Source organism: Danio rerio, chromosome 21, assembly GCF_049306965.1.
Source record: "Danio rerio strain Tuebingen ecotype United States chromosome 21, GRCz12tu, whole genome shotgun sequence".
NCBI classification, from domain to species: Eukaryota; Metazoa; Chordata; class Actinopteri; order Cypriniformes; family Danionidae; genus Danio; species Danio rerio.
This window is the reverse complement of record NC_133196.1, coordinates 8,589,959-8,614,890: the sequence shown is the minus strand read 5'-3', so window position 1 is coordinate 8,614,890 and position 24,932 is coordinate 8,589,959. Positions and strand designations below refer to the sequence as shown.

The 24,932-nt window shown below is 36.7% G+C and overlaps 1 protein-coding gene and 1 long non-coding RNA gene across 6 annotated transcripts in view; one reads left to right on the top strand and one right to left on the bottom strand.

Moving 5' to 3' along the window:
* Positions 1-24,932, bottom strand: part of LOC141379972 (uncharacterized) — a 60,475-nt gene that overhangs the window by 22,283 nt on the left and 13,260 nt on the right. The window lies entirely within an intron of this gene.
* Positions 3,321-24,932, top strand: part of egfl7 (EGF-like-domain, multiple 7) — a 36,882-nt gene continuing 15,270 nt past the window's right edge. For 2 of the 4 annotated variants that reach the window (XM_009295171.5, XM_073934958.1), the window contains exons 1-5: positions 4,743-4,985; positions 18,663-18,815; positions 21,939-22,064; positions 22,140-22,252; positions 23,942-24,037. In XM_009295171.5, coding sequence (XP_009293446.1) covers positions 18,736-18,815; positions 21,939-22,064; positions 22,140-22,252; positions 23,942-24,037 — 415 coding nt within the window. In that variant the 5' untranslated portion in view covers positions 4,743-4,985; positions 18,663-18,735. Of the gene's footprint in view, positions 3,501-4,742; positions 4,986-18,662; positions 18,816-21,938; positions 22,065-22,139; positions 22,253-23,941; positions 24,038-24,932 lie in introns of those variants that run through there. The other 2 variants (XM_073934957.1, NM_001040385.1) reach the window with 2 other exon arrangements.

The following is a 24,932-nucleotide window of genomic DNA, read 5'->3' as shown; positions in this document are numbered from 1 at the left end:
GGCCACACAACTGTGTTTAAACCCCTTATGAAAGTGATTTTTGCATAATAGGTCCTCTTAAAGACAAAAAGCATGGAGATCTTCTGTTTCCCTTCACTCTCTAAATCCCTATCCGTCACTTTCCTGCCCTCTTTCACACTGACGCAGGACTCTTTCCTTCAACTTCACACTCTCATTGTTCACTGTGACCCACAGCACAATCTTCCTCTTCCACACACTTCCTGCTTCCTGCTTCTGAGCAGAGCCATTTCCTCCGCTTATTTGGACTAATATATTCAGAATCAGGGACTTTGGTTCCCTATCACGCTCTTAGACACATGTGGTTGCAAGAAAAGACGAAATCTTCTTAGTCTAATGTTTTCACAGTCCCTTTGAGTCACTGTGTGTGTGTGTGCGTATCAAAACACACAGATTGTAAGCTGAACTGATGCCTGCCATATACGTAAACTTTCCATAGTATTACAAAGTCAGTGTGTTAGAACTGGAAGCATGAAAAAAGGTCCTCTCTGGTCTGATTTAATCTTTCAAATCTCAAGCATTACACTCCACCCACATCCATTTAACAGAGGAAGAGCTCACATACTAATGGAAAGGCTGTCGTATTTTATTAACCCTTATGTCCTTGTAGACTGACGTAACTATTTCTTCTGTGGGCATCAAAGACTATGGGACTTTGAGAGGAAATATGTGGTCAAGCTCCAAATAAAAATTAAGAAAATAAGGAATATAAACATCTCATATGAAACCAGAAACAAATATTTTCAGTGAATAACAACTCAAAAATAAGCATGTTCCTCCATTTATTATTGGAAAATAGTATGTATTTATTATATGATGATCAATGCACTCAGCGGCCACTTTATTAGGTACACCTTCCTAGTACCGGGTTGGACCCTCTTTTGCCCCCTGAACTGCCTTAATCCTTCATGGCACAGATTCAACAAGGTACTAGAATTATTTCTCAGAGATTTTGCTCCATATTGACATGATAGCATCATGCAGTTGCTGCAGATTTGTAGGGCGCACATCCATGATGCGAATCTCCCGTTCCACCACACCCCAAATGTGCTCTATTGGATTGAGATATGGTGACTGTGAAGGCCATTTGAGTACAGTGAACTCATTGTCATGTTCAACAAACCAGTCTGAGAGGATTCACGCTTTATGACAAGGTGCTTTATCCTGCTGGAAGTAGCCATCAGAAGACGAGTACACTGTGGTCATAAAGGGATGGACATGGTCAGCAACAATACTCAGGTCGGCTGTGGCGTTGACACAATGCTCAAGTGGTACTAATGGGCCCAAAGTGTGCCAAGAAAATATCCCCCACACCATTACACCACCACCAGCAGCCTAAACCGTTGATACAAGGCAGGTAGGATCCATGCTTTCATGATGCTGATGACAAATTCTGACCCAACCATCTGAAAGTTGCAGCAGAAATCAAGACTCATCAGACCAGGCAACATTTCTCCAATTTTCTATTGTCCAATTTTGGTGAGCCTGTGTGAATTGTAGCATCAGTTTCCTGTTCTTAGCTGACAGGAGTGGCACTCGGTGTGGTTTTCTGCTGCTGTAGCCCATTTGCCTCAAGGTTCAACGTGTTGTGCGTTCAGAGATGCTCTTCTGCATACCTCAGTAGTAACGAGTGGTTATTTGAGTTACTTTTGTCTTTTCTTTCAGTCTGGCCATTCTCCTCTGACCTTTGGCATCAACAAGACATTTGCACCCACAGAACTGACTGGATATTTCTGAAATACTCAGACCAGCCCGTCTGGCACCAACTTGCCACGTTCAAAGTCACTTAAATGACCTTTCTTCCCCCATTTTGATGCTCGAATTAAACTGCAGCAGATCGTCTTGAGCATGTCTGCATGCCTTAATGCATTGAGCTGCTGCCATGTGATTGGCTGATTAGAAATTTGCGTTAATGAGCAGTTGGACAGGTATACCTGATAAAGTGGCCGGTGAGTTTATATTATATATGAAAATATTTGCATTTAATGAAACACGCAAACATATAAAGTATTAGCATATTTAAATTCATATTTTAATATTTAATAAAATATTAAAAATTAAATATTTTTTAAGCTGAAATTTCATAATTATTGCTTCATCGATTATAAATCATTATATAATATGCTAATTTGCTGCTCAATATTTTTTTATTATTAGTATAAATATATTTATAGTTAAATTAGTTAATGCATTGGCTAACACAATAAGCAATAAATCTGTATTTCTACAGTTTCATTTCATTAAAGTTGGTTTACAGGCTTATAGTCCCTTTTTTTATCAGGGGTCGCCACAGTGGAATGAACCGCCAACTATTTCGGCTATTTATACGTTTTATGCAGCGGATGCCCTTCCAGCCACAAGAAGAATTGGGTAAACAAAATTGGGTGCGTCCTAGTACTGGGTTGCAGCTGGAAGGGCATCCACTGCATAAAACATATGCCGGAATAGTTAGCGGTTCATTCCGCTGAGGCGACCACTGATGAATAAGGGACTAAGCTGAAGGAAGATGAATGAATGAGTCACTTTAAGGGTCAGACAGTATAGAAATGCCATCTTAAATAGACAGCTCAGCCAAAATTAAAAACACTGCTATATTTTCTCACTCTTCACTCATTTCAAGTCTGTTTGGTTTTCCTTTAGCTAAAAACACAAGAAACTTAAAAAAAAAAGTTGGTCACAGTTTTTACCTATTGATATCAAAAACTGCTGGCTTTCAATATTGTATCCTATTCCAAAATATCTTCTTTGATGTTCAACAAATGAAAGAAACGTATAAAGATGTGAAACCAAACTTTAATTATTAGATTAAGGTTTGAAGTCACACCTCCACACACTCAAATTACTTTTGCTGCTTGTGTAGTTGAAACAAAACTATTCTTAAGATTTATTGGAGGACAACTTACTTGTTTTATGTTCAATACACTTCAATTTGTTAAGTTGATTAATTTACTTAATCAATTTGTGTTGGGACAACATGAAGGAACTTTGTGGAATCCAGCTTTTTTTTTTTTTACAGTGCAGTTTCACTTTCTTATTGTGTGTAAATTAGATATATTCTTCATATTATTATAGAAGAACATGAAGAATATAGCAGTTTCTAAATCTCAGTGTGTGTTTGTGGCCCTGATAGAGTCGTGATTACCCGTGCAGGGACTTGAGGGCCGAGGCGGGAGTGTTTATGCCGGTCTGAGTGGTTTATCAGCTCCAAACACTCGCAGGATTTCCGCTTTGGGATTGTCCGTCCAATTCCTGAGTTCCACAGGAAGCGCCGAATAAAAAGCATGAGAAAAACGCCCAAAAGCATCTCATTTCTCGGCAGTCGGATCACGGGGAGCATCGGGACGGTCACCGCGCGGTGCTCTTCATCAGACTGAAGAAGAGTTTATAAGAAATGCTGGCGATGGAGAGGCGCGTCAGAGCGCGCGACAGGTGGACCGAATGGCCTCGGGCTCGGCAAGGCATCACGTGATATTACTGACAGGGTGAGTGTTTGAATAAGTTTTATTTGCATTGATTTTTTTATTTGTGTTATGAAAACAGGTTTCTATATATAGTTTACTTTATGCAATCAATTATTTGAACGGTTGAGAAAGAGGTCTCTGACTGGCAGGACTTTAACAATTACTTAGAGATAGAATGAATAATTCTAAAATAGGTAATTACTTAAATGTATTTATATACTGTTTATATTTATAGGTAAATATTTTATAATTCTAAATTCTATTATCCAAATTGTTGCCACACACACACACACACACACACACACATATATATATATATATATATATATATATATATATATATATATATATATATATATATATATATATAAATATATATATATATATATATATATATATATATATATATATATATATATATATAATATATATATATATATATATATATATATTCATACAGACAGACAGACAGACAGACAGACAGACAGACAGACAGATAGATAGATAGATAGATAGATAGATAGATAGATAGATAGATAGATAGATAGATAGATAGATAGATGAAGTGCTGTCTAAAATTTTCCTCTGAAATGAGCATTTACCTCTGCCTCATATGCAGTTATTTCACATTAAAGGCAATAACTGAAAAAAGTGTTGCATGCAGAACTGTTGCAAACAATTTGTTTGTGTTGAATTTAAACAAACAAATTAAATTGAATTATGTTCAACACAAATAAACTGTTTACAACCACTTAACGTAAAAAAAAATTGAGTAAATCCAAGCAATCATCTTTGAATCATTTTTTTCAGTGTAACCCATTCATTGCCATAATAGTGAAAGCCTGAGGAAAAAAAATAGCCGGCACTTTGGATTTTAAGTCTTCATACAAAGTAACATTTTTACTAATGTGAAATTATTTGAATGTCTTTTTTTTTTTTTTTTTTTTTTTGCTAATAGCTTCTTAATAAACAGACATTCAAACAATGAATCATGAAATAAAAGTTATTACAATGTGTCTTTAACTTAATATGATTTTATGTAAGTTGCCCAACTGGATTTTAGCATAGCGTTTTTCTTTTGTCCCTGCTTTCCTTAATTTTAACCATCGTTTCACGCCGTGGTGTAAACTGAGCTGCTGTTGCGGGTGAATTCCAGCGGCGATTGCGTCACGCGGGTCTCCGTCAGCGCTGGCGGGAGTGTTTCTCCGGGACGTCCCGATGAAGGAGGGGCAGTAGTGGTGCGGTGACCCCCCTGCTTGCTTTGACAGTTCTGAGAGACTCTACTGAGAGTGCAAAAAAACCCTCCTGAACCGAGCAAGCGGGACCCGCGCGCAGGGTTTGAGTATCTCGTGCCAGCGTAAATTTGGGCACATGCGCGTTTTGGGACTGTCTGTAGATAAGATTATTCCTGAGTTTGGTGGGAAACTTTGTTTTTTGGGACTCGCTGGGGGACCAGTCTCTTACATCCTCGCAGAAGCGGTTAATCTCGTGGACAGGAGCAATCCAGTGAGTCATTGTGCAAATAAATAGCCTATTTTAATGGTGTGCATAATGCATGCGTTAAGCGCTGTTTTATTATCTATTTACGCAAGCAACTGCTTAGCACTGGTTATTGTGTGTGTGTGTGTGTGTGTGTGTGTGTGTGTGTGTGTGTGTGTGTGTGTGTGTGTGTGTGTGTGTGTGTGTGTGTGTGTGTGTGTGTTACTATTTTTGTAGTGAGATCAGACTGAACTGGATCAACATTGGAATCTGTGAATGGTTGTAAATAGTGTTTTGGGGAAAGAGCACCGCCTGCTGGTCATTTGAATATTCATACACAGATTGTTTAGTATAGCATATTATTGCTGGATTACTTAGCATGCGTCCTGACCACTGACTTCCTTTGTTAATGTGATGGCTTGTGTTATTCTTTTTTTTAAAAGAATGATTTTTTAAAAACTTTTTAAATTCTTTTTGTATTATTCAATTCCATTTTTAATCCCACCGTTCTGTCAGAATTACTATATAGATATAAACACATTTCGCAACACGGCAAGAAGGTCACCGGTTCAAGTCCCGGTTGGGTCAGTTGCTACTTCTGTGTGAAGTTTGCATGTTTTCCCCGCGTTGTAGTGGGTTTCCTCTGGGTGCTCCGGTTTCCCCCATAGTCCAAACACATGTGCTATAGGTGAATTGGAACTAAATTGGCCGTAGTGTATGAGTATGTGGGTGAATGTGAGTGTTTGGGTGTTTCCCAGTACTAGGTTGCAGCTGGAAGGGCATTCACTTTGTAAAACATTTGAACACCACAGTTGGTGGTTCATTCCACTGTGGCAACCAATGCTAAATAAGAGATTAAGCGGAAGAAAAATGAATTAATTATTAAACACATTTTGAGAAATAATGTCAGAATTGCAAGATATTCCCTCACAGTTCAGACTTTTCAAACACACTCTAAAAATGCTGGGTTGTTTTTTACCCAACTTTGAGTCAAATATGGGCAAACTCAACATTGGATTAATTTAAATGACACTTTAAACCACTGATTGGGTTTATCCATATTTGACCCAACATTGGGCAAAAGTTTAGCATGTGTTCATGTTCTTGGCAGGTTGGATTAACCCAAATTCTCCTAAAGAATTCATTTTAACAAGTATGAATACTACTATTTAAAAAGATAGGTCTAAATCCACATCCAGATGATATCTTGTCTGGACAGTGTGAACGTTAAAGGGCAATGAAACCCCCTCGTTTCAGCAGGTGCTTTCACATCTCTACTTTGGAAAAAGTCAGAAAAGTGGGAGTGTCCAGCTCTGTTTAGGGGGGAGTGTCGGAGGAAGAAAAGTGGGATGGTGTGGGAGTGTCTATTTGGGCACGCGCGAGTTTCAGAGTCAAAATACACACACACACACACACACACACAAAGGAGAAAGTGATGGTGTTTAACCTACATGGACATCTGTAGTTGAATTATTTGCCAAATTATTAAATGGTGGACTTTAAGTGCAGTTTGGCTCTTTCAATTAGGGAATTCATTCATGCCTCTCGCGACAAACGAGATATTTGATTTGAGGAACTGCTCTAAGCGTGTATTTTTCATGCAATGTTTGATACCGCACGGCGAATGAGAGAAAAAAAACCTCAGCATTTCCCGGAAACTTAGATGCACACAGCAGGTAGCGTCAGAAAGCCGCGTGTGTTATTCCGGTCACTAAATACGGTGAAAACCCTACACGAGGTTAAAGTTTGGTTGTGGTGCTAACATGTTTACACTCGGTGCAATAGTTAACTTAGTTCGATACGAACAAACTGAATAAACAAAGAGCGCTGGGGCTCACTTACCAAATCTGTAGAGACAGAACAATCACCAGCAACTAGAGCCGCGTCTTTATGAAGAGAATACTACAAGCGAATCCAGATCTCAGCGTTTGCAGATGAGAACAGCTCTCAGGTAAACAATGTTCCTCCTTAGACACGTAAGTTATTGTTGTCGAGCGTCGCGTACACTGTTAATCCACACGTGACTCTAGATGAGCTCTCACAGAGAGAAAATGAAAATGAAACTTAACTGCAGCAAACTATAAAAGCAACACTTCACGCTTGTTTTGCCAATACAACGTGGTGTGAGTGTCGTCTAAACACTGTGACAGTAATGAATATTAATGAAGTTGCACAACAGAGCGCGCTGATTGGTTTGAACCAAGCCTTACTCATGCATTAATGCATCACACTGTAAGACGTAATAAGACACACTCTGGCACAGACGCCCAGTCTGCACGCTGGAATACACGCTATTATGTCATGACCGTGACGCAGCTTCAAAAATTAGTTTCAAACCAGAAGTACGAATTTGCTTGAAATAACGCAAAAACAACCAATTTACACTTTTTAGTGAAATATAGGTGTCCTAATAGTGTTATTAGCAGTGTGGGACACATATACGACTGTCAACAGCTCAAAAAATGTGTTTTGGTGTTTCGTGAACCAGGACTAAAAATATCCTTATACATGTTGCTACAATACAAGAGAACTGAACCACAAGTGTGAACTGTGAGCACACCAATAAACTTGCAATTAAAGCCAGAATTGTGAGATTTAAAGTTAAAAAATGCATGTGAAAAAAAGCTGTAAGACATCAGCATTTTAAAATTGTCTGTGGTTTAAACAAGATTGCATTCATACTATCTTTTATGCCATAAAAAGTAGTATATACTGCTAAGCAGTATGCTAGCATTCTATTCCAAATATAATCTCATGCACCAACCGCTGGCCCTCCATTAGTCGTAACTGCTTCCGCTTCTAATTAGAGCCATTATTTGTAATTATATGTAGCGATGTGGATCTAAATGTCAGTGTATGTTGACATACAGAGTTTACATTCATTTTGAGACTTTTTTTTACACTTTTGGGAACAAGGTGGCTCAGCGGTAAGCACTGTGGCCTCACAGCAAGAAGTTTGCTGGTTTGAGTCCAGGTTGGGTCAGTTGGCATTTCTGTGTGGAGTTTGCATGTGGTTTTCCTCCGAGTGCTCCAGTTTCCCCAACAGTCCAAAGACATGCACTTTAGGTGAACTGGATGAACTAAATTTTCCATAGTGTATGTGTGTGAGAATGAGTGTGTATGGGTGTTTCCCAGTACTGGTTTGCAGCTGAAAGGGCATCTGCTGTGTAAAACATATGCTGCAACAGTTGGCGTTTCAATTCGCTGTGGCGACCTCAGAAATAGAGACTAAGTCAAAGGAAAATGAATGAGTGAATGTACACTTTTTGTACAAAAGCCTTTTTTTTGTACACTGCCAAAATTATTTTCTTTTTGTACTATTGTTGTTTTCTATTGCAAATATCTCATATATCTATTTTTTTCTGTTATATAAAAAACATATAACAAATTAAGTTATTATTAAGTATCACATATAGCAGATTCTGTTAATGAGGGTAGAATTTAGTTTTTTTTTATTTGAACTTTGAACAATTTTATTTTATTTTATTTAAAATTTTATTTGAACAACACTTTTTTTTTCTCTAAGTTGAATTTCATCAACCAGCAACACACTTTTTTTTTTAATGGCACCTATTTTACCCCTTTTTCGAGATTTAAGATAAGTCTTTTAGTTTAGTTAGTTAGGGGTTCTGGTGGGTTAGATGTTGACGTACCTGAAGAGTTTGGAGGGATGCTGTGGAGACTATTTAAGGACCGGGCGGGAGACACGCGATTTCCGGGAGATTATTATTCATTTGCAGGCATCTGGGAGTATCTATGCATTTGCGGGAGACTCTCGGAACTTCCGGAAGTCTTGGAAAGTCTGTGATGTTGATCTTTTATTCAGATCTTTTACTAAGGCCCCGTTTACACTAGTGCGTTTTAGTTTGAAAACGCATAAGTTTTGCTACGGTTACGCCATTCGTCCACACTACGCCGGAGTTCTCGAGCGCCGAAAACGGAGCTTTTTGAAAACGCTGGAGAGGCCGTTTTCATTCTAAAACGCTGCTGCTCCGTCTCAGTGTGGATGGGGAAAGACGGAGACATCTGAAAACGGAGGCGGGGCTGCAAACGTTCGCCTCTCTGATTGGGGCTTTTCCTCAATATTAAGTAGCCTAACACACAGTTCAGTCTCGCATCATCTTCTTGTAAGTTAAGACTTCGCAAGTTTGATCAAGGCTGCAGTCTCCCCCTTCTCAGTTTGATATGGAAAACATATCGAGGACACGGGTAAATCTTCAAAGGGAACAGTGTACTTTATAACTTCATTCACATCACCCTGGTTGTTTCACTTTCTCAACAATAAAATGTAAACATGATTTAAGGAACTGCCTATTTTCTTTTTAATATTAGCAACTTAACAGACAGCAGACATGTTGAGGCGCCGTGCAGCATATATGAGCGTCATCTTCACTGTGTGGATATTTATAACAAAACGGAGCCGATAACAACTGCCTCCTTTCAATTTCAGTGAAAATAAGAAACACACCCTCTCTTCTGCTGAATATCAGTTTTAATAATCGATAATTATAAAAGTATAACATACAATAAGTTTATACATTGTAGGAAATAAAGGCAAGCGATCAGTCAATGTACCTGGATTAATCATTAACTTATCTTTGCGCTTAACCAAAACATGTTACCCGTGAACAAGTAACTTAATAGATTCCAATGACCAAAGTCAGGGAATATGTCGTTAGATAAAGACAACAACATGAATGAAATATCACGTTTAGCAAATATAGCGAGATTAGATCCAGCGGGAGATGCTTGATGAGCAGTCCGACAAGCAGAGCTCTCATCTGGGTAGAAATGCTGGAGCGCTTGCCCGAGTGTGTGTGTGTGGTCACTTGATGTGCGTTTTCAGCGTTTTGGTGTGGACGGAGAGCAGTTCAGAAACGCTGGGTAAAACACGAGTGTGGACGTGGATCGTTTTCATTCTACAACGCCGTTTTAAAACTAAAACGCACTAGTGTAAACGGGCCTAAGACAGGATGTTGCTTTCCGCACATCCTGTCTTGTTGACATAATTATATGCATTACTACGGAGACATGTTAATATGCGGCTGTCAATCAATTCAGTGGGCGGGGAAACCGAACTCCTATGTCATGTCATGGTGGGCCTTAAAATGGGAGGGATTTGGATCCTATTTTCATGTCAGGAAATTTAAAAAAAGAGACTTATTGGGTTTATATCACCCCAATATGACTGTGGACACACTATAGCTACACACAGTTCTGTCCAAACAGCTTACAAAAGACGATTTTCATCAAAGGTTTCCTTTAAGCATATCGCCTCATTATCCTTTACTCACCCTCCACTTAATCCAAAAAAAGTAAACTGAAGAATGCCGTCATTGACTTCCTTAGTATTATTTGTATCAACTACAGAAGTCAACAGCTGTTTTTCCTCAATATTTAGCAGGATATTTAGGGTCTGAACTACCTCTTTAAGACTTCAATTGGTAATCAACAAGAATGTTAACAGCCAATCAGAATCCTGCTTTAAAGAGCATGCTCAATTAAAGCAGCAGACAAGAAGACTGCAACATGCTTATATAGTTCTTGGCTTGAATGGGAATTTACACTCATTTAGTGTAACACACTGAACCGGGATCTAAACCAAGGGTTACTTTTGCCGATGCACAATGCGAGTCAGATATCTGGCAAGATTTACATTGGACACGTGGAAGTGTTTACATGTTTCGGTGATCAGTCGCTGTAGCTCAAATAGCTTGTTGGTGTGGAGCTGTAGAAAGCATTAAATGTTTGGCAGGAGATCTGTGTGAACGTCATCCAGAAGTCCTAAACTACTTTATTGGATCATTTTGGTGTGGGACGCTCTGCGGTGGGCCGTCCTGATCAAACTATACAGACACGTGTAAAGAGTTACTGACCCACAATGCTCAGGCTGAGACGGTAAACCTCCCCAGAGCTGTGAACATGGCGATATTTTCATAAATATTATATTGGACAATCAGATATACATACAGTAGAAGTCTAAATTAGTCCCCCTCCTGTGAATATTTTATTTATTTTTTAATTCCTAAATTAATTAATAATATTATAATATTTAATAATAATTCTGGAGAAAGTCTTATTTGTTTTATTTTGGCCAGAATAAAAGCAGTTTTTCATTTTTTACAAAACATTTTATGGTAAGTATTATTAGCCCCCTTAAGCAATATTTTTTCGATTGTCTACAGAACAAACCATCATTAAGATGAAAGAAATCAGTTGTTAGAAATGAGTTATTAAAACTATTATGTTTAGAAATTTGTTGAAAATACGGGAGCCTAATCATTTAGGAGGGCTAATAATTCTGACTTCAACTGTGTGTGCGTGTTTTTCATGATCATTTTTTGAAAAGTAACATTTTAATTTAGCTAAATTTATTACAGCGTAAAATGTTATTAGTTACTTTACTTTAAAAGTGAGTAAACTCATTGTAACTTGGAACTGTTAAGTTGCCTTAACTTAATTTTTATAAATATGCACAGTTAGGGGCGATCGCAGCGAACAAGCTTTTACATACCAAAAATGCGAGGTGCACCGCAGTGCGTTTTTTGTTAACAAGAAAAAAGAAGCGCGGTGCTCTTTTTATGTCACTTGGCAAAGACTGAATCAACTGCGTATTGTGCGCGAGCACTTTGGCTGATATTGTTATAAATGTAATATTTAATAATATTGTGGTATTGATTCATTCATTCATTTTCTTGTCGGCTTAGTCCCTTTATTAATCTGGGGTTGCCACAGCGGAATGAACCGCCAAATTATCCAGCAAGTTTTTACGCAGCAGATGCCCTTCCAGCCGCAACCCATCTCTGGGAAACATCCACACACACACACAATTTAGCCCACCCAATTGACCTGTACTGCATGTCTTTGGACTGTGGGGGAAACCAGAGCACCCGGAGGAAACCCACACGAAGGCAGGGAGTACATGCAAACTCCACACAGAAACGCCAACTGAGCCGAGGTTCGAATCAGCGACCTTCTTGCTGTGAGGCGACAGCACTACCTACTGCGCCACTGCCTCCCCCAATATTGTGATATTCAAGATTTGTAAAGTCATACAGCTCTGGATAACATGAAACAGCAACCACAAGTCTCTCCTCCATCTTTAAAAGTCTCTGTAGTGGTCTTGACAACACAAACACTGCTGTCCCCTCAACAGAAACCCCACCTCTGCTTTCATTTGATTGGAGAATGAAAGAGACGTTTTTTCTGCTCAGAGTTGACTTTTTTCAACTGCGAGTGCATAGCTTGCAATGGCAAAACCACAAGGCGCAGCAGGCAGTTAAAACACGAAGCGCACAGGGCGCATATTCAGCATGCAAAACTCTCACGACCGTTAGTAAACCATTCAAAAAAGCACCTTTTAACGCAAAAAGCGTGTTCAGTGTGATCAGCCCCTTAAATTACTTAAAATCAGGTTATATCAACAAGTTATATAAACAAATTATTTTTTTAAAGTGTAGTCATATTTGGACAATGCCCTTTTAAAAAAAAAGTTGTCATGAATCAGAAGCTGATATAGTGAGGGGTGCCGAAACTCTGCGTCCCAAATTGCCTACTAATATTGTAAATATACTACCCGACTGTCAAAAAAGTACGTTCTATAAAGTATACATCCGCCATTTTGTCATGATCATGTGACCTACCCACGTCAGTTGCGTCGCTTCACTCCCATTCATGTATTTTCTCGTGGGGCATCATGGGATATCGTAGTTTGCATTGGATGCGCACTTCAGAATCTCACCATATAAGTAGTAAGTCATCCGGGTACTTCTTGCATACTCTTTTTCGAATTCTATGAATTTGGACATATACTCAGCTCGCATACTGTTTTAGTTTACTATATAGTATGGACGTATGTGCTTTTAGACGCAGCCCTAGTAAGAGCTTGATTAGCTGACCTAGGTGTGTCTGATTGGGGTTGGAACTAAACTTTGCAGGACACCGGCCCTCCAGGACCTGGTTTGTGCACCCCTGATATAGTGTATTCCAATTTATTGTTTTATTCATTCATTTTCTTTCGGCTTAGTCCCTTTATTCATCAGGGGCCTCCACAGACTAACCGCCAACTTACCCAGCATATGTTTTACACAATGGATGCCCTTCTAGCTGCAGCCCAGTACTGGGAAACATCCACACACACTCATTCACACACACATACTACGGCCAATTTAGTTTATTCAATTCACCTATAGTGCATGTCTTTGGACCAGGGGTCACCAACCCTGTTCCTGGAGAGCTACCTTCCAGCACATTTCAGTTGAAACCCTGACCAAACACACCTGTTTGTAATTATCTAGTGCTGCTTTAGGTACTATTAATTGGTTCAGGTGTGTTTGATCAGGGTTAGGACTGAATTCTGCAGGAAGGTAGCTCTCCAGGAACAGGGTTGGTGACCCCTGCTTTGGACTGTGGGGGAAATCGGAGCACCCAGAGGAAATTCACACAAACACAGGGAGAAGATGAAAACTCCACACAGAAATGCCGACTGGCCAGGACCCGGGCCAATCAGTGACCTTCTTGCTGTGAGGGGACAGTGCACTGAGCCACTGTGTCACCCCCTTATTGCTTTATAAATCCAATTAAAACTGCTTTCCAAATGAGAAAAAAACTGGATTTAATTTTGTCAATAGTGAATTAAATAGATGGTGGAGATTTGCTATTGGTTGGTCCCGCCCTCACACAATTAACCACCAATCAGAGATCAGATGAGAAGGGAGAGAGACGTTAATTTGATTAAAAATTAGGTGGATAAACAAATAAATAAAAAAATAGCAAAGCAAATCAGATGTACATTTATTTACACTTAAAAAAAATCGGCTTGTTCAAACTACTTACTTAAAATGAGCTAAATCAACACAATTCTTCATTCATTTGTGTGGGGACAAAATTAAGGAATTGTGTGAAGTAAGATATTTAAACAAAATACTACAATATTAAATAAAAAAAATCTGATTTGATTTAATGGTGACTTTAAAAATCCCAAAAGTGAAGTTTTATTCTGGAACATTTAGTAGCACTTCCCCAATGCACATTTTACCAGCCTGCACATGCACACAGGACAAAACCATTAAGAACAGAGCAGGGTAAGATAGGTTGTTAATCTCCAGAAAATATGAGACAAGAGCTCATTTAAAGTGCTTTTTACACACACACTCACGCAGGTAGTGGTAGGTCTAATAGCGGAGGCTTTAGGCTTGTTGTCAAAAGCTCTCCGGGGAACACAGAAATCAGTTTTACACCGCTCTGTAAAGCTGAACTCATTAAAGCAGCAATAACCTGATGATTACTGTAAGCTGTTCAAGATGAGAGAACATGAGCATATACATACGTTCAGGAAGAGAAATGACTTTTAATATAGCTGGCTTTGTTTCATTTGAAGCAGGCATGTGTGTGTGTGGTTGGTCAACATGCTGAATGCTGTTTCTGTAATCAAAGCCATGTTTTAAATAACATATTCTAGGTTATGTTCATATAAATATTACTTATTGAAGTAATATTTAAAGTCTGCATGAACTGGAAGCTCCGACCATTATTTTACCGTATTGTGAAAGTTCCTAGGGAAACAGAATATTAAATGAGAAAGCAGTGGGCGTGGCTTGTTTTTTTCTACTGCGAGCTGATTGGATGTAGTAAAGTAGGCATTTTTTATTCAGAATGATCAGGAAATTTGTTTTAGAAGAGTTTTTTTACAACCTAAAAGACTCCTCCTGCTCACCATCTCTGTTTGTTGTCATAACTGACAGTTGGAGGGGCGTGGTTAAGTATATTAGACATGCCCAATACCTCAAACAGATGTAATCTGAAAATTTAAAGAGCCCCTATTATGCATTCAAAAAGGTCATATTTTGGTTTGGTTGTCTCCAACAACAGGCTGATATGCATACAAGGTCAGAAAACACTTTCATTGTCCTATAATTAGCTTTTATTTGTACCTAATTACTCCTATATGATTTGTTCAGCGATTCATTCCCAAACCCCTCCTTAGCGCAATGCGAATCTGGCTGATGGGCCCGATGACCCAGTCTGTTGCGATTGGTCGACTGCATTCAGCCCAAGACAGAAAAATGCTCACCACGGCTTATCAACATTGTTGAAGTAGTCAGAGTGCAGAGTATATGTGCGAGCCCAATGCAGGAGTGCAATAAAGCAATGCAGTTAAACTCCAGCATATTGCTCTATTCTTAACCACGACACACATTCAGTATTAATCCACACAGTGGCAAAAGCTGAACTATTTTGAAACTTGACCATCGCAGCTGCACGTGTGTAGGAACAGCTGACCGTGGCCATAGCAATGACAAACGATGGAGTATCGCGAGCTCACAAACGCATTTAAATCAGTAAAAAAAGTGGCAAGCGTTGCATTTTAACGTGGTTTCAGATGTGATATGAGAATATAAAGAGTTAACCAGATACAGTACAAGCCACGTGGAGCGATTACAAGTAACAAAACACAATTAAATATTAAATGATAAAGTTTCAGTCAAGCTCTGACAAAGTCCCATACATCATTAGTCTTTTCTGATCTTTCATTTAACAAACATCCAATGAATCCCCCACTGCAGGGTAGAACAATGCATTAATCACAAGAATGTTCACATATTAATAATTCACTCATCATCAGTCAAGATCAGTTCTAAACAAACCCACACTCTGCTAGCGATTGAAGGGCAAGGCGCGTTCATTTTACTGGATCCGGCACAGAACATATTTGGTATTGTTTCGTGTCAACGTCGATACGAACAGGCAAAAGATCTGGATAAACGACAATTCATTTAAACGACTCCGAGTTGAATCTTTTATTAAAAAAATCTATATTTTTAAACACGGTGCACTTTCAGTTTTAAGCCTTAGCTGGATGTTTTCATTCACTTAGAGATGTGTTGCACGCTGTTTGGAAGGTCATTTTCAAAAACTCATAATAGGGGCTCTTTAACTGAAAACAAACAGGAAGTCAGCTTCAGATTAGTTAAAGATTACAAGGGCAAACTATTTTTTTTTCTTAATGACATGCACAGATGAATTGTTAACCACAAAACTAGCAACATGAGTTAACAAAATCATATGGTCAGTTTTGATTTCATCTCTACTTTAAAACCTGCACTACCTTATTTCTTTATTATTATTTTTTATTTATTTAATTATTGATTTTTTTCTCTTTGACTTTTGCTGCTATACTTGTCTACTGATACCCTTGCCTTTGTCCTTTTTTGATTATGTTTGTATGTTCATTAAACCAATTTTTAAATAAAACTGTACTACCTGAGATTTTCATGCTACAAATAAAGACAAGGAATATGTTTTCAATCATCACAACCAAAATGAAAATGTACAGTGATGATAATTATGAGGAAAGCTGTGAATGTATTTGTGTATTTAGATGTGCATGCATTTCTCAGCATCGTGTTCGACTCGATCGGCTGTGATTTGTAATGCTCGTCTTAACGATGATTCATTTTCTCTAATTGTCTGCCTTTAAAAGTGCATTAACTCTCTCTCTCATGCTGAAACATGAAACAGGTCATAACTGTGTGCTTTTGTAAAATGGTTATAAATGATATGTTTAATCCTTCATGTCGGTCTGAAGAGCAGTTGTGTGTGTGATGAGCTCCAGCTGCTCAGTGAAGCACTTTAACATAAAGAACATTTGCTAAATACTAGTGAAGTTCTCTACAGACTCTTACATCTAATCTTACATCTAAAGAACTGACTAGTAAGTTCTTCATTGTAGTGCACTAAACATAATGTATTATTTTAAATGTGTGTGTATTATCTACCTTTAGTATCCATCCATCAGTCCATCTATCTAGTATCTATACATCCATCCATTCATATACAGTGTCTATCCACCTATCCATCTATCTATTCAGTGTCCTTCCATCCATCCATCTATACATTATCGGTCTATCCATAAATCCATAGCATCCATTCATCCATCTATCTACAGTATCCATCCATCTGTACAGTATCCGTCTATCCATGCATCTATCCATCCATCCATCTACAGTATCCATTCATCTATCCTGTCCATCTATCTGTACAGTTTATTTGTAAGTACAGTTTATTATCTATCTATAGTATCCATCCATCCATCCATCCATCCATCCATCCATCCATCCATGCATGCACCCATCTATCTTTAGTATCCATGCATCCATCCATTCATATACAGTATCTATCTATACACCTATCCATCTATCTATACAGTGTCCTTCCAATGATCCATCCAACCATTCATCTACAATTTCCATCCATCCATCCATCTTTTTTACAGTACCATCCATCCATCTACTTATATACAGTACCCATCTATCCACCTATACATAGTGTCCTTCCATCTATCTGTCAGTCCGTCCACCTATCTAACTATCTATCTATCTATCTATCTATCTATCTATCTATCTATCTATCTATCTATCTATCTATCTATCTATCTATCTATCTATCTATCTATCTATCTATCTATCTATCTATCTATCTATCTATCATATCCATTTATCCATCTATAGGAGTATCCGTCTCTCCATCCATCATCCATCCATCAACCCGTCCATAATATCTATCCATCTATATACAGTATCCATTCATCCGCCTATCCATCTACAGTATGTAGTGTCCATCCATGCATCCATTTATCTATCTACAGTTTCCATCCATCAATCCATCCATATACAGTATCCATCTATCCATCAATCTATTCATCCATCCATCTATATACAGTATCCATCCATCAATCCATTCTTATGCAGTACCTGTCTATGCATCAATCTATTCATCCATCTATATACAGTATCCATCTATCCACATATCCATACAGTGTCCTTCCATCCATACAGTATCCGTCTATCCATAAATCCATAGTATCCATTCATCCATCTATCCACAGTATCCATCCATCTATACAGTATCCATCTATCCATCCATCCATCTACAGTATCCATCCATCTATCTATATACAGTATCCATCTATCCACCTGTCCATCTATCTATAGTTTTCTTCCTTCCATCCATCCATCCATCCATCCATAGTTTCTATCCATCCATCCATTTACAGTATCCGTCTATCCATTCATAGTATCCATCAATCTATATACAGTATCCGTCTATCCATCCATAGTATTCATACATCCATCCATCTATATACAGTATCCATCTATCCACATATCCCATACGGTGTCCTTCTATTTATCCATCTGTCCAGTTTCCATCTATTAATCCATAGCATCTATTCATCCATCTATCTACAGTATCCATCCATCCTTCCATTTATATGGTACGGTGGCTTAGTGGTTAGCACTGTCGCCTCACAGCAAAAAGGTTGCTGGTTTGATTCCCGGCTGGGCCAGTTGGCTTTTTTGTGTGGAGTTTGCATGTTTTCCCTGTGTTGGTGTGGGTTTCTTCCGGGAGCTCCGGTTTCCTCCACACTCCAAAGACATGAGCTATAGGTTACTTGGATTACCTTAATTGGTCATAGTATATGAGCGTGTATGGATGTTTCCCAGTACTGGGTTGCAGCTGGAAGGGCATCCACTGTGAAAAACATATGCTGGAATAGTTGGCGGTTTATTCCACTGTGGCGACTTCTGAAATAGAGACAGCCGAAGGAAAATGAATGAATGAATGTTTTGCAAGTTTCAATTCTGATCTGTGAAATGTGCCAAAGCGACTGAGAAAAACTGTAATATGTCTGTATTTATCTTTCAGGTAGCGGATTGACAGACCTGCAGTCTCTCTTTCTGCTGTCAGACACACCTGAGAAACAGACAGACTAACAGAGATGTACACAGCGCTTCTGCTCTCCTCCTCTTTGTTTCTCCTGCATGTGACCAGCACACCTCAGACTCACAGTCATCACGGGTAAAAACACACATAAACACATACACACACACACACACACACACACACACACACACACACACACACACACACACACACACACTCACACACACACTCACACACACACTCACACTCACACTCACACACACACACACACACACACACACACACACACACACACACACAAACACACACACACACACACACACACACACACACACACACACTGTTGTCTGTAAATTCAGTTCACATGCTCTGGGGCATCAGGGGTTACAGGAAGGTTAAAGGTCAGTGCATATAATAACAGCTAATTACATTAGTCAGTCACGTCCATTTAGAACTGATAGACAGCAAGCTTCTGGGATATAGTATAAACAACAATCCAAATGTCTTTTATAAAATAAACGCTATTCCAAAAAATGTTGATTTGTGTTGGCAGAACATGAAGAAATTAGGGTAACTTATTAGTTTTTACAAATTTAAGTAGATTGAACATAAAACTTTAAATTGTCAAAACTCAATTGTGTTCTTTTATTTTAAATAAAAAATTTGAACAAACAGCTAACATTTTTGAGTGTATAGTAATTTAATATAACATAATATAAAATAATTATAATATAATATAATAATTATAATATAATAAATACAATATAATATATTAACATATAATATAATAAAATATAATATAAGCTAATATGTTAATAAAGAACAATGTTCTTTTTAATATAATTATGACATTTATTTAAAATAAATTATAATAATTTATTTGATTTAAGATTATTCTGTAAGCTGTATACATGCATGCTTACAAAATAAATAATATATACAGTGCTCAGCATATATAAGTACACCCTCACAAATTTATTTTTTAAATTCCTATTTTTAATAGGAAGCTCTACAATATAATTTTTGTGCATATACATTAGATTAGTCAGTACTGAAGCCAAATCTGGAGCTAATATAACAAAACAACTTACGATAACGGTCCAAAAACTAGTACACCCAAATTGAAGTTATAGAAAAATATTAAATGCAAATTTTTAAAAAAGAGGAAGAGGAAAGTGTTTTGCAATATTTTACTTAAATTTATTTGTATTGTCTTTAAATTTTTAAATATGTTTGTTGACTAAAATATTATTTTGATAAATAAATCAGTTTAATAAGTCTGTTTTGTTAAATTGCACCAAAGTGCATTGCCCATATGAATAACTCATATGAGAAATGGTTAAAAATATTAATTTTTAAAATGAGGTGTGCTCAATTATGCCGAGCACTGTATATGAATATAAATCATCAATGTATATACTGTTGAAAAGTTTGGAGTCTTTTAAATATATTTTAATCCATCAACATTGTAAAAAAGCAGGGTTCAACACAATTCATCCATGTTGTCCCAACACAAAACAAATAAGTTAATTTAATTTAAATTTAACTGCATAGAACATAACAAAATTAAGTTATCCCTAAAAAATCTCAAAAACTGTATTGCTTCAGCTCATTTTATAAGTAGTTTAAATAAGCAGCAAAAATATTTTTTTAGAGTGAAGGACACATGAATACATCAGGCAAAGACATTCATAATGTTACAAAAAATATTTAAAATCAATGTACAGTAGTTATTTAAAAAATTTATTTTTGAATCGAGACCACATCAGTTTTCAGCACTTAGAATAGTCAACGTTTCTTGAGCATCAAATCATCTTATTAAAATGATTTATAAAGGATGTGACACTGCATGAAGACTGGACTAATGATGCCAAATATTCAGAAATACAGTTGAAGTCAATTAAGTCAGTTATTTATTTTTTCTTTTTTAAATATTTCCCAATTTGGGAAATTCCAATTATTTTAATTTTGGCTAGAATAAAAGAGGTTTTTAATTTTTTTAAAAACATTTTAAGGTCAAAATTATTAGCCCCTTTAAGCTAAATTTTTTAAACGTTTAAGCTAAAAGTTTTTTTTTTTTCTTGTCTACAGAACAAACCATCGCTATACAATAACTTGCCTAATTACCCTAACTTGCCTAGTTAACCTAATTAACCTAGTTAACCTTTGAGCTGTGTAGAAGTGTCTTGAAAAATATCTAGTAAAATATTATTTACTGTCATCATGGCAAAGATAAAATAAATCAGTTTAGTAGAAATGCGTTATTAAAACTGTTATGTTTAGAAATGTGTTTATTTCTAAATAAACAAGGGGATAATAATACAGGGGGGCTAATAATTTTGACTTCAACTGTACATCCCAGAAATAAATATAGAGGAAAGTTAGAGGAAACTGAGCAGAAGAAACTTGTAACATTTACAGTAGCATACGGAATATCCTTGGTTCAGGAGTGTGATTGTTTATACAGCATGAAAAATAAGTATTAAACACGTCATGTTTTTTTTTTTTTTTTTCTCCAGGGAATAATATCTCTAATGGAGATGTTAACATGGAATTAAATCAGATTTTGGTAAAAAAAACATAAAATAAAATACAAACATGAAAATAAAACAAAACAAAAATCTGAAAAATGAGTTCTGTGCATCAACAAAGAAATGAAAATGCTTTTTTGATGAAGGCAGCTTAAAGACGGCTCGCATATGGAGAATGATCAGGTGTAATTTTTTCACAGACTACAACAGAGTGTAAAAATCTTAATGGTTTTGTGGGTCTCGTCTATCAAATCTGATCTTTATTTTGTTTTTTCTATTGGATTTAAGGCAGGTGATTGGCTGGGCCATTCTACAGCTTAATTTTCTTTCTCTGAAAGCATTTGAGAGTTTCCTTGGTTGTGTTTTGGATCATTGTCTTGCTGAAATGTCCACTCTGGTTTCATCTTCATCATCCTGCTAATGTAGATGTTGGACTAAAGCAGCTAATATTACTTTACAATGAGGCAGGGCAGAGGGTTGCTGAAGAACTACTGAAAGATTTCAGCTGCTGTCTGGGCTTTCACTGCCTTTCTATACCTTTCTTTCTTCATGTGTTCAATACTTTTTCCCTGCGTCCTTTCATCTTATTATGCATTACTTAATTTGTAATAAGATTAGTTTTCTTTGCAAATATGGAAGTCAACAGCACCTTGAGAAATATGTTTTCCGAGAAAAATGGTGACGTGTTTAATACTTAATTTCCCCGCTTTATATGTGTGTGTTTCAGGAGGAGAGTGTGTGTTGGTGATGTCTGGAGTCGTCGCGTGTCTTACAGCACAGAGTCTTTTCTTCAGCCTGTACACAAACCCTACATCACCATGTGCCAAAACCACCGCATGTGCAGCACGTACAAGTAAGAACAGCACAGGAAAACACATATCAAAACCGTACCATGCACCATCAACTCACTGTATTGCGTGTTTTACAGGACCATCTACAAGGTTTCTTATAGGCAGGTGAGCAGAGCAGCTCCTAATCTACAAATTTACCCAGAATGCTGTCCGGGGTGGAGGCGCATGCATTCACACAACTGCAACCAAGGTAAATCAAAGGTCATATCGATTTAAAGGTGCGATAGTTGTCTTCAGATTTTTTTTTTTGTTATGCTGCTTGAATGTCTTTTCTTCATATTGTGATAGAAATCATTAAATAAAGTGGACCAAATGCATTTATATGTATATTAACCCTTGTGTACTGTTTAAACTGACTACTCTTTTGTTATGCTACTGACTGTTTTCCCCATTGACTTCCATTATATTGACATTTTTTGATTGCAAAGCCATGACAGCATATAATCATAAATTCTTTATTGTTGGTGGTTTTCCCTGTTGAGAAGAGGTAAAATTTTTCATTGTTACTGTTGATCATCAGTTGGCAGCATTAACCCTTTAGGTAGACTTGTGCAAAAAACGTGTCTGGCTTTTATATGGAGTTCTGTGGACTAAAAACAGCATATCCAAGTGTATGTGCATTAATAGACTTACAGTACTATGTTTACTATGTTCTGAGAGCTGAGCTGCTTATTTTGATTTCCTCAGAGATATCTAGATAAGTGCGCAAAGGTCTCTGTCACACACACAAACACACACACAAACACTAATCAATGTAGGCAGAAACTAAAAAGAAAATAAGTAATTATAATGGAAGTCAATGGGGCAAAAACAGCCACCAACATAACTAAAGGGTAGTAAGTTTGCCCAGAGTTTATATTGTTGAATTTTTGGCCATTTTTAAAACATTTTCCCAAAATATGTGTCAAAATATGATTTGTCACCAAAAATCATTCCATTTGCTGAAACACAGAGAAATTTGTGGCCAAATTAAGACTCAAAATCACTCCTGAGTGAATGAAAACATCCCCAACTGAACATAAGGGTTAATATTAATTGGAAAATGTAACGTTCGTCCAATTAAATCGTTCAGTCCAAACATTATGATAGACTGTCCTACCTGCAATTGCTAGAAACATGCTAGCTACTTGTTACGAACAAGCTAGCAAAATTGGTACCAAATATGTAATTGCATATCTTTTTTTTTTAAGTTTGGTGTTGTAATAACTACTATAAAGTAGTTATCTCTAGTGGATGTTACGTGGTGTATTGTAGTGATGTTGTGTAGTGTGTGATCATGAGTAGGCCGACACGGAATCTGCACACGCAGAATTCTGCAGATTTTTAGCCCATCATTGATTCTGTTTATTTACTTGTGTAAATGTGTGTAAATTTATATTTATTCAGTTTTAAAATTAATTTCAGTAATATTATTGACTAATATGAAAATATTCAAATGATTTATTACCAATAAAGTTTGTAAAGTAATATTTTCTGTCTTTTAGTAGATATATTATATGAGAGACTTGCTTTGTTTACCAAATGAAGTGGATCTAATTGAAGTAACATTATAAACATTAAATACAAGTTAAAAAGGTATTACTTTTTAGTTCATAAATTAAGTTTTTAGTTATGATACTCCCAAAATTATTCCACATAAATCCAAAATTTTTTTACCAAAATTATGCGTAAAAATAGCAAAAATGTCAGCAGATTCCATCTGGCCCTACTCATGAGGCATGCCTTTGGATGGAGATTTGTATGGTGGGACGTAAAACTTTCAGTGCTATGGCTAATGCTAGCATTTTCCAACATCTCCAATTGCACCTTTAAGTGAGTTCTGAATGTGTTTTCGCTCACTTTTTTATGTGCGTATTTATATTTGTCTCACTCTATATAGCGGTATGTGAACAGTCTTGTGCAAACGGAGGCTCGTGTGTAAGGCCCAATCACTGTGCCTGTCTGAGAGGATGGACAGGACGATTCTGCCAAATAGGTACAAACAAACACACATTACTGTTGTATGCTCATAATTGTTAATATTAATATGATATAAAAACTCATTAAAATGTTAAAAATAACTACTAACATGATAAATAATAACTAACATGACTAATGTTAGAATCTTGTTAAATGTTTAAAACCTATTAGATGCTAGCAATATTAAATGTGTTAGCAACTTGTTAAAATCTTATCAAAAAGCTAGCAAATTGTTAAAACATGTTAAAAACATGCTAGAAACAAACAAGTTATCAGCTTATTAAAACATGCTATAATCTTGCAACATGAAATTCTGCCAGAAAACATTTAAAACATATTAGATGCTAGCAACATAAAACATCCTAGTAACTTCTTAAAATCTTATAAACAAGCTAGCAGATTGTTAAAACAAGCTAGAAATATGCAAGAAATGTGTTTGGATATGCTAAAAATGTGTTAGCAACTTGGTAAAACATGTTAGAATCATGTAAAAATGTTATAAACAAACTATTGACATGATAAAATTGTTGAATGTTAAATGTTGCAAACAAGCTATCAACTTATTACAACATCTTATATGAAATCTTGCCAGAAATTTTTAAAAACATATCAGATGCTAGCAGCATAAACATGTAAGCAACTTTTTAAAATGTAATATTACAAACAAGCTAATAAATTGTAAAACAAGCTAGTGCAAGCTTGCAATGTGTTCAAATACGCTAAACATGTTAGCAACTTGGTAAAACATGCTAGAAACTTGGTAATATGTTAAAAACATACTACTGACATGATAAAATATTTTAGCATCTTGTTAAATGTTCAAAAAACTTATTAAAACATGCTATGTGACAACTTATTAAAACATGCTATGTGAAATCCTGCCAGAAAATGTTTAAGACATATTGGATGCT